At 35.3% G+C, this 11,716-nt stretch overlaps 1 protein-coding gene across 1 annotated transcript; it reads left to right on the top strand.

Moving 5' to 3' along the window:
• The first annotated feature begins 2,856 nt into the window (after positions 1 to 2,856).
• Positions 2,857 to 10,807, top strand: LOC141433328 (uncharacterized). Its single transcript, XM_074095316.1, has 5 exons — positions 2,857 to 2,918; positions 4,478 to 4,761; positions 5,127 to 5,217; positions 7,287 to 7,362; positions 10,421 to 10,807. The coding sequence occupies exons 2-5, from the start codon at positions 4,478 to 4,480 to the stop codon at positions 10,747 to 10,749; spliced, it is 780 nt and encodes a 259-aa protein (XP_073951417.1). The 5' UTR covers positions 2,857 to 2,918; the 3' UTR covers positions 10,750 to 10,807.
• The last annotated feature ends 909 nt before the right edge of the window (positions 10,808 to 11,716 follow it).

Genomic DNA, 11,716 nt, shown 5'->3' with positions numbered 1-11,716 from the left:
GAGAAAAATACGTATCTCGTTCACAAAATGGCTCCAAATCAGCATAATTACTCTTACTTTACTAAATGTAATTACGAAATTCGAGTAAAATATAAAGAAGCAAAAAAAAATCTGTCGCGATTGCTTGATGTTCCATGATATTCAAAATAATAACCATGAAAACATAATAAATATGGTTTAATAGGTACTTCCACATAAATATCATTTTTATGAGGATACGAGTATCAACGAGCTTTACTAAAATATCAATTTCAAGATGACGTTATCTGACAAACATATTATTATTGTTTTGGCACTTAAAATTAAAATGCAAAAACGTACAAACTTCCTACTTATGTATTGTTGTATTAGCTACAAATGTATGATACTGTGGATTTCAACGTACAAGATGATCGTTATCTCGGCGGCAGAACTGACGAGTCTGATGAAAACAATTTTAAACTTCTTTTAATGAGACTAGTTAATCGGATGTATGCCGTGTATGCCACGGTTGGTTGACGTTATGAAGAATTATATAATTATGCAAATATAAATATATTTATCACTGTAGAGTATAGCGTTTATTAGTTAGAAATAATTACGTATGTTCCCGTGGCATGGTAAGTTTGTATACCTAATTTGAGGCTATTTGTAGAGCGGCCTGTCCGAGGCTAACAGCTATAGTCAATCCGTATAAAAAAACTTTAGCGATGACAGGATGCAAGGTCAATTCGCAATGACAGTTAAAAAACTCCAATTCGCGTTTATCATACACATGATGATGATGATGACGATGATAATTCTTATTTAGTTGGAGTAGAGAGTAAAACAGCTGGTGAAATTACGGGAAGAAATTTCATCTTAGCCCTTTATCTTTGTTGGTAACTCATTTGCAATATCTAAACTTTAGATTCTTAAGTATTGCTGGAATCTATGATGACTAGATTTTATTTAACAATGAGAGGTACCAACTCATATATTATCCATATATCAATGTGCTATTTTAGCCGCCTGAAAATTATGTTCTTAGACATTATAATGTTAAAATTTTGATTAATTAAATTAATTTCAAATTTTCAGAAGTAGTGACACAATAAAGATTGTTTTTTTAAATATATTAATTAACCTACAAGTTTGTAAAAACATAATGGTTCTCTGTTATTTAATTAAGCAACGTAGAATTAACGCTTGAAGTCTTATAATAACTTATAATAGGTTATTAGCAAGGAGCATTAAACAAAATATTACCTAAGTTAAGCTTGGAAACTTTTACTTTTACGCAGTATTTTGGACATCTAATCTTACTTATCTTGTGTTATAATAAGAAAATGTAATAAAAGTTACTGGTTTTTTAATGATGGTTAGGTACCTACAGCAACTTTAATTTACCTTTAATACTAAAAAATTGCACTAAAGAGATTAGACCATTACAGTAACTACCACGTCGATGTTAAATTAACCTATCCGTTATCTACCTATCACCTATCAATAAGCCGTGCGTGGTGACCTAGTGGTTTGACTTATGGCCTCTCAAGTCCCTCTATTTGACGTGGGTTCAAGCCCGGGCTTGCACATCTGAGTTTTTCAAAATTCATGTGCATAATAACATTTGAAATTTACATCGATATGACCCTAAGTCTCTACGCCTCTTAGGTTAAATATGGAGGATAAACAACAGGTCCCTATATAATTATCACAAAAGTTACAGGTGTTACAATTCAAAATAATTTTCACTTTTTTCTATAAGAAAATTTGGTAAATAATTTCTATTTATTTATTTAATTGCTAAAAGTGGCTCCGAAGCGGTAACGTTTCGTGTGCTCTGCCTACCCCATTTGGGAATACAGGCGTGATGTTTGTTTGTTTTTTCTATGAGAAACTTAACAATTATGCAGAATTGTACTATTTACTTGTAACTTTAATGGTATAGGGGGCAGGTGTGTCTTGCGCTTTTTTAGAAATCATTAAAAAACCAGAAAAGGAATGCTGAAGCCGAAAATCGAACCCAGGTCTTCATCAATCCGGGATGCGTGTTCTTCGAGTAAAAGGTATAAGCTCCATAGAAGTGAAGAAGGCGGACGGATAGATGGACATGGTGAAACTAAGGGTTCCTTAAAGGACGACGGAACATAAGAACATAACATTTAAGACTGAATATATTTTACAGTCAATAGTAGGAAGGTACATTCGAAAAAATATTTTTCTTTAAATCTGTGACGGCGAGATGATGACGTCAAGTTTTTATTTATAGTTACACTTATTATAACTGCCTATATCCCTTAACCTCCGTATAATTAAATTTAAGTATGCGAATGATGCTTAAGTACCTATACTGTCAATTTTTGGATATGAACTAACTACCAGAAATTCTTGAACTTGTTTTCTGATCTCATATTTAAAGATGAATTCTGTTTTTTTTTGAAAACCGTTGACGTAAATATAAGCATGTTAAAGGAACCTAACAATGACGTTACTGTTTGTATCAGTACTTGTCGACGTTAGGACTACTCTATAATTTTCAGTGTAACCATGTACACAATTGAAACTCGAAAATGCCAGTTCGTGATAAACAATAATGCAAAACAGGGGATCCGGTGTACTTCTTAACTGTAATAGACCACCGACGGTTATTTGTGCAACATATGAGTGGATAATTTCTGCGTAGATACCGCAGTTGGTACCATTTATCGTAATTTTCGGTTAAAATTGGTAAATGACTCGAGTTGTTCGTGCTGCAGGAGCTTAGCTGAACATTGTAACGTCTAAACAGCTGGTAGGTTACAGAGACGTGTGTGAGCCTCACGTTTGAACGATGGCATAACAAAAAATATCAGTACAAAGCAACCCTGCACCTATAAATGGAATATTCGGATCCCACGCTAACAGTAGCAAACTGAGTACAACGTGTGCAGTCGGATTTGAAGAACGAGTTCACCGAGGTATAATAATTGTTAATTGTGACTGACAGCGTCAAAATATACTAATTAAACGTCTAGTTAGTGGGTTAACGTCATACGCGTGCGAAAATATTTTTTGATTATTTAAATATATACGTTCAATATAGGTGTGAGATTGGAGTAAAAAGTAGACCTATTTAAGTAGAAAGAAATGTTAAATGTAAAGTGAGTGCACGAAAGGATTATTATCTCCCAAGAGCATATATAACTAGTTCAGCTGCGTAAGAGTCCAGTTTGGAAAGTTAGTGGGAAACACGTACCAAAATTTATTGGATATATGATATTAATTTTGATAAACTTTGCATTTTAATAATTTTGTATGATAAAATAGAGATAGGGATAGCAAAAAACTGAAACCAAGACGCGTGCAATTTACAGGGTTCCGTACCTTAAAAGGAAAAACGGAACCCTTATAGGATTACTCGTGTGCATTGGCGTATCTGGGTTATTTTTCAGGGGAGACCTGGCCTGGATTTTCGTGTGAAGATATCGGTATTTTAGAATTTTTAATCGGTAGCCCAGAATTATGGGGTGATCACTAGACCATAGCGGGGTGGGCGCGGCCCACCAAGCCCCCCCTTTATATACGCCTATGCTCGTGTGCCTGTCAGTCTGTCCGTTAGTATCTGTAACGAAAATAAATCAATGGGGAAACTTTTCGGGGGTAAAATAGAGAATTGAAAACACAAACTATATTGTGTCATATGAAATGAAAGACATAGGTAGGTATTTTATAATTTCAAGATAAACATTTCTTAAATTATTTTCGAAAATAGACGTAAATTGAATTTAATAATGCAGAAGATTGTCGATCAATACCTATCTTGTGATAAGTGCACCTTCAGTGAACAGTTTTAAAAATAGATTAGACAAACACTTAAAAAAGGAAAGACTAAAAACACAAGTGCAGTGATGTACACGCATTAGCTATAAGAGCTGCTAGTGTATTATTTCAATAATAATATGTAAATACAGGAAAACTAAAAAATAAATATGATATACATACGGCACAAATAGGCAAAATAAGAATAACATATTATTATATTATAATATTTAATCGTACGGAACTCTATCGACGCGAGTTCTTTAAGCCTTTTTAATTTATTTCAATTATTCATAATATCTAAACTTTTCAAAGCACCTATTACTAGATACAGACTATGACGGTATAATCGGCCGTACTTAAAGAAAGCAGTAGGTACCTATCTATTTTTTTTATGTAATTGAGAAAGTTTAAAATATAAGCGCCATATAATTCTAATAATTCCGTTTTCTTAAATATTTAGTGCGATAATGTTGCAGTTAATTAAATTTAGTTAAAGAAAACTGCAAATGAACAAAAACTTATTATGTAATTTTTATTAACAAAATGGGTAGGTATATAATTGTTTTTAATTTTTGCCCCTTACATTAATTTTCTTTGAGATCAAATTTATTGATGCTAATATCCACATTAATTTATTTCATTTCCTTAGTAAATTCTGTGGCCTACATTTGCATCACAATCCCAACTGCGCCTGTGACATCAACTCTTGCTTCAGATGCTGCGTTTAATCTGCGTATTTCTTTACTGCGTGCTAGCTCGAGGGCAGACGGTGCCACCGCCGTTGCCTTTCAGAGTAACCCCGCCAGTGACCTACGGCTCCCTCCCTCCCTTTACTCCTGGAATACCCCCCGTAGCTCCCACCATATTCCCCTTCAGCCCTACTCCTAGACCCGCCCTTCCCGGGTATACCAACCCCTACTATAATCCAAACGCTGGCCCTGCTATTCCAATCCTGACCTACTCCAACGAACACGGTGCTGACGGTACTTATTCATACAGGTTCGTTTACCTCTAAATAAGTATATATACTTTATTATACTTATCACTTTGCATTTATTAAATTTGCTTGAACTTGCAGAAGTCGAATATGGAATAAATTGTTTAGCAAAACGGATAATAATAACTCTTTTTTTTCTGGTTGTGTTAAAATTTAACAGGTTTTGTGTTTACACAATTTACAGAGATTTGCTACTGTTCTGCGAGACTGTATATAATTATTTTATATAATAAATATTTTTTAAGATCAATTAAAACAAAATTATAAATTCTTTTCAACAATAACAATTCGATTGTCAGTGCCATAATAAATTTACAATTAACATTTTACTTATCTTCAATAATTAACATCTTGCACTTAAATGCAGTTTTTCGACGACTGACGGGAAGCAAGTACAAGAAAGCGGCTACTTAAAGGACGCTTACATCGACAACGCAGGAGAGCCTCAGGGGACTCAAGTAAGTTGAATTTTAAACTAACTACCGTCCAAAAGCAACGATAATTTGCCTGCATTGTTTTTGCGAAAAACTAAATAAATGTGCTCGAAACTACATTTATGCCGTCGTTGTCACAGCTTTTTGGTGATAAAAACCTTGATGACATTAAATTCCAGTAAAGCGCCCCGTGTCATAAATCTCGTCGAATAGCCACGTGGTTTGATGAAAATCAAGTGGACATCCTTGATTGGCCTGCACTGTCTCCAGACTTGAACCCCATTTAACATTTATGGAAGCATCGTAAGCTTAAGATCCATGGTCATGTAATAACTTTAAAGCAAGACTTGAATAAGTGTCTTCAAGAATGGCAGATGATTAGCAGCGATGTGTGTAAAAATACTTATCGCCTCTGTGCCTGAAAGAGTTCCTGCTTGTAAAAGGTCACATGGAGGGCCAACTAAGTTTTTATTTAAATTTTGCATAGATACGCTAGCAAAATCGAATCAAATTATAGGTGCTCAATACTTTTGGCCAAGTCTGTAATTCTATGCGCGAAAAAAACAACCTAGTGCTATCCCAAACAAAGAATAGGGCTGGCGCTATGGCAAGTCATGTATATAGGTAGAACTTTCCTGACCTCGTAAACAAAGCGTATTAAAAATATCAATTACATAACTTTTAGGCCCGTAAATGATATTTAAAAAAAAACACACACTTTTGACGCGGTAGAGTTTGTTGTCAATCCAAATTAATAAATCCTGAAAAACACACAATACACACACAAACATCACGCCTGTACTCCCAAATGGGTAGGCAGACCACACAAAACGTTACCGCTTCGGAGACACTTTCTTCAATCCTGAAAAATATTCTAAAAAATCTGGGGAAATGATCCAGATTAATTTAAAACACCTCCGTGTTCCTCTGTGGAGTTGATGAAAAGGTGGTTTTTAATGAGTGTCCTCTTTGGCAATCAAAGGTGAACTTCTTTTTGTTGACATCGTATTATTAAGTTTCCATTGAAATTGGTTAATGCGAGAGCACGCATTTCCAATTACTCACAGACACAGAAAGGGCACCTTGTGGAAACCGATACGACTGCAAGAGTTTGCGATGCGTGTTGTGTATGGCTATAAATCTGTTACATCGAGCTAGAACTCATTTTTCATTCCGTCAAACAATAAAGATTTTTTTTTTTTAATAAAAACTTCTTTTGCTAACTGTTATTTTTGTGGAGCGTGCTTCATTTTGTCATCCATATTACGTACTCGTAACAAGTTAAAAGTCGTTATCATTAAAAGATAAAGAGTTTCAAATGAATATCAGGAAGAGGTCGAAAAATTGTTTGTAAATTTGAAACCAAATCTGACAAATAACGTTGCCAGTCAAAAGTTTGTAAAATACGCAACAGTACTTATGTTTAGATTATTCAAATATGGTGGCATAAGAGTAAATTCAATGCAATAAATATATATTAATTATTGTAAGTACAGCTACAACGACTAGTCAGTAGTTAGTTCAATCGTTACTTTTTGTACTGCTCAATTAAAATGGATTGCATGACACAAATATTTACAATTTCCGGATGGGCAAAACCTTATTTGGATAGAGATCAAAAATTTGGACTACGTTTACCCACTGGTAGTTGGAACCATACGAAAACCGGAAAATATCCTTTTTGACACGATTAAAGTCGCACAACGGACATATTGATATTATTTTTAGCTTCGATGCAAAAAGAGGGGTGCTATAAGTTTGACCACTGTGTGTCTGCGTGTGTGTCTGTCTGTCTGTGGCACCGTAGCCCTTAAACGGGTGGACCGATTTGAAACCAGGTTTTCTAGCGATGGTTCTTAGACATGTTTTATCGAAATCGGTTCAGCCGTTTTTAAGATATTGAACTTTGAAGTGACAAAGTCGCAGGTTTTCCTACTTTTTGTTGGTTAGGTTATTGAATTAAGGCGTTAATATTTATGAATTCCATCCCTTTATAGGCTATGGTTGGTATAGCTCGGTAACTTACTAGCAGATTCGGACGCGAATTCTCATCTGATTGAACAGGGCTTTATCATCAATTTGTCAATTAACAGGTTGTCCAAGGAAGCTACGCGTACGTGGCGCCAGACGGCACCCCGATCCAAGTGAGCTACATCGCCGACGAAAATGGTAAATTTGTTTTAATTTACATTTTATTAAAACAAATTAGGAAGTTCTGAACATTTTTGACAATATACCTACCTATTTACTTAGAGTAAGTCATAGGCAGGTGGCTAGTTCATAAGTAATTGCACAATACGTGTGGTGATGTAGAAAAGACTAGGTAATTTATTTTAAATCGTACCCACATCTACATTTAATCCTAAAAGATTAATTTTATTTAGGTCAGCCATTAAGTATTTACTTTTGTTCAACTCTAATTACCTAAGTTATGCACCTTAAAAAAACATGTTTGATAAATATTAATATTCTTCTTGCTTTATTATCAGACTAGCGACCCGCCCCGGCTTCGCACGGGCAAAGTAAAAAAAAAACGCCCAAGTCGGACTTTCCTACGAAGGGTTCCGTACCTACCTATACAATATTAGACATTAGCATTAAACGGCAAAAAAAAACACGTTTGCTGTATGGGAGCCCACCTTATATATTTATTTTATTTTAATTTAATTATTTATTTTTAAAGTGCTTAGGTACATTTATACAAATAAATATTCTGTGAATATTCCAAGCAAGTACCTGTTGCCGTAATTAATATCGAGCAAAAAAAATCACGTTTGTTGTATGGTAGCCTCCCTTAATTTTGTTCTGTTTTTAGTATTTGTTGTTATAGCTGCAATAGAAATACATCATCTGTGAAAGCTTCAACTGTCTAGCTATCACGATTCATGAGATTCTGCCTAGTGACAGACAGACAGACGGACAGTGGAGTATTTTTAATAGGGTCCCGTTTTGACTACCCTTTGGGCACAGAACTCCAAAAAGGCCTCTAATCAAGGGCACTTCAGACACATTTTTCAGCTCAATTTCCCAAAAACTACACCCGACACGCACGAAGCCGGGGCGCGTCAACGTAGAGTAAATGCATTTTTGGTTAGATTGATATTTTTAATTTCGTAATATCTTTTGAATGGAATGTCTGAATAATTCAAAAAGTAATCTACATGTATTGAAACCGTCTTGAACATAAAATTAGTTATTTGGATAAGGATTAATACAAAGGTATGGATAACATGATCTGATTTTAGTCGTCATTTCTGTCAACTTTTAAAATGTAAAAAGTAGTTATAGTGACATAACTACAATAGTTGGACATATGGTATCGCGAAATTTTTTGTAGATCTTGATGTATTCTTTAATATCGTAAAACAATTTTTTGTTCTATAATCAATAGTTTCTACAGCGCATTGCGATGAAAGATGTTTTATGGCAACTTTTTTTTACAGTTGAGTTACATTATTGTAGTTTTACCACAGAACTCAATTTTTTTTCTGTTAATAAATATAGCCAATGGCACTTTGGAATAATGTAACATTCTAACAGTGAAAGAATTTTTAAAATCGGTCCAGTAATTTTTGAGTTAATTCGTAACAAACATCCAAAAAGCCAAAGTTTTCCTCTTTTTAACCGACTTAAAAAAAGGAGGAGGTTCTATGTTACAATGCTTGTTTTTTATTTTTTTTATGTATGTTCGCCGATTACTCAGTCAATTGTAGACCGATTTTCAAATTTTTTTTTGTTTGAAAGAGTACTTCTGAAGTGGTCCCATTGTCACCAAGTCAAGATCTGATGATGGGATCCTAGGGAAATCGAGGGCAAACCTCAAATTTTATAGGCACATCTATGGCGATTTTGGCAATTTTAGCATTAAGACGAGCATTTACATTCAGAGAGTATCATTTGGTAAACTGGATCTGATGAAGAAGACCGTAGATGGCCAATGGAAATCGTTAAAGCTAAGTAATGCTCGCGCGTCTATAAACAATATCAATGAACTAAAATAATTTCCTTGCTCACCCGCGACCTTACGATAGCTAAGCTTATGCAAAATATGCGTGTTCATGCAGTTCCTCCACCTCCACACTGTAAGAACACACACAAATCACACAAACCCATCTATCACCACCACCACACTACACTGACGCGTTTTGAACTCAAACAGAGCTCATCTTCAGAGTGACACAACCGTACACCATGCTATCAGTTGTTGTCTAACATCTCATCTTCAGAGTGACACAACCGTACACCATGCTATCAGTTGTTGTCTAACACTGATAGCATGGTGTACGGTTGTGTCACTCTGAAGATGTTGCTCTGCTCTGTTTGAGTTCGAAACGCGTCAGTGTAGTGTGGTGGTGGTGATAGATGGGTTTGTGTGATTTGTGTGTGTTCTTACAGTGTGGAGGTGGAGGAACTGCATGAACACGCATATTTTGCATAAGCTTAGCTATCGTAAGGTCGCGGGTGAGCAAGGAAATTATTTTAGTTCATTGATATGGACCTCCGCAAAGTAACGCCTGATTCAATAAATTATAAACAATATACCTAGTTAATATAGTTAATATACCTAGTGAGCGACTAAGAAGAAGCTTTAAGTTAATGATTCTTTCGAACTGATCTGATGCTGAAGCCGGAAGGTAGGCAACGGAACTCTGTTATAAAACAACGTAACTAAGCCGTGTTTGGGCTTAATGGAATCGTTGTGAGATGTACTTTGGCTAAGAATCACTTAAAACTGAGAAATAAAGAAATTTTTGAACAAAAAAGTAAAACCGACTACAAAAAATAAAAAAAATAACTAAAAATGGATGGAATCGTGCTGAGGCACCGACTTCGAGCTAGTAGGTACCTAGAAAAATATTTTCAAGGGTTTTGTAGTCGGTTGCATGTTTTGTTATTTTATTTATTTTTTGGAGTCGGTTTTTGAATATTAATAGTATAGTAGTTTTAGTGCGGAACCCTAATTTTTTCTGTTAATAAATATAGAATGCTAAATCACTACGAAACACTATGGAATAATTTAGCATTCTATTAAACGAAAACGAACGATTGAAAGAATTTTTTAAATCGGTCCAGTAGTTTTTAAGTTAATTCGTAACAACCATCTAAAAATCCAAAGTTTTCCTCTTTATAATATTAGTATAGAAGTATAGATGACATGTACATAAATAATAGACACTGAGATCTAATCAAATTTAAATTTTCTCATGTACATAAAAAATGTTCACAGGATTTAGACCATCAGGCGTCCATATTCCGGCAAATGGCAAAGGATTAGTGCCCCCGGCCATCTTGGACAGAGACGGCAAACCGATATACGACCGCGCCTTCAACGACCCTTACAATCCTTACAACCGCTTCAACGGCCCCTACAACAACGGTTACCGTGGAAACTTCAACAGGTTTAACCGGCCTTACGACAGCCGATACCCTTACAACCCAGCTGCCTACAACCCTTATAACAACTTCAACAACCCCTACCGCCCCAATTGGTTGAACAACAACAACCAGATCGCCAACAATCAGGCCAAGAAAGAGGAGCCTGAGAAAAAAGCCTAAGGAACACACGAATTATTAGTTATAGTGGCATTAATAAAATATATTTTTTGGTGTCTAACTGAGTTCTTATTATTTAAACCCGATTTGTCTTCGGGCCTGGTTCTGTACTAAAAATAGCGATTTTGTGATATTGTTAGTGAAATTATGTTTAATTCGCAGATTAATAACGAATAGAAAAACTACAATTTAATCACGCGCGAGACCAATTAAATTGTACGACGCAACGTGCCATTTCAAATCTGTGAATGGTAATTGACGAATGTTACTTCAACAACTCAATGGGACTAGTGGGATAGACGGAACATAAGTTAATTTAACATTAAAAACGAAACGAATAGTGCGCCGGCGCAGCCTCTGCACAATGACTCATTATTATCGCTATTGTTGCGAAGAGTTGATTAGTGGACCTGGATTTACGCAATATCCCTGTTTAACCAAGTAAGCGTGACAGGGACGGGTGCTTTTTGACACTGACGGTGCAATGTTACGCAAACGTCCTATAGCCACGGGGTTCGCATTAATCAATACGACGCTGAGATAAATAGCAGAAACACTTAAACGGTGACGACATGCTACTCGGAATCAGATAAACGGATAAGGTAAAACTTAAAGCATTGCGGTTTCTTCAATGAGATAGAAGGAAATATCAGAAACAGTCTAAAGATCTCATGAAGTTTTCTAAACGAGGCTTCCAAAAACATTTCTGGCGCTAGCTCCTATTACTGCCGCCACGGTGACTTTTAATCGACTTCAAAAAAGGAGCGGATATCAGTTCGATAAAAAAAACTTAATTTTTTTAATACCTTTGTCACCAAGTAACAAGTATTTTTCACCGGTTGGTATTCGATTACTTTAACAAAGTTGCTAAGCAATTTATGTTCGTTACAAGTGACCGGATAGTGAAGCACCAGGAAGGATTCTCCACAATTAAAGTCTCTGCATCAGAAAAAATAATCTTTTGTTAAAG

Source organism: Choristoneura fumiferana, chromosome 12 (assembly GCF_025370935.1).
Source record: "Choristoneura fumiferana chromosome 12, NRCan_CFum_1, whole genome shotgun sequence".
Classification (NCBI taxonomy): Eukaryota; Metazoa; Arthropoda; class Insecta; order Lepidoptera; family Tortricidae; genus Choristoneura; species Choristoneura fumiferana.
This window is presented reverse-complemented; position numbering and strand designations above follow the sequence as displayed.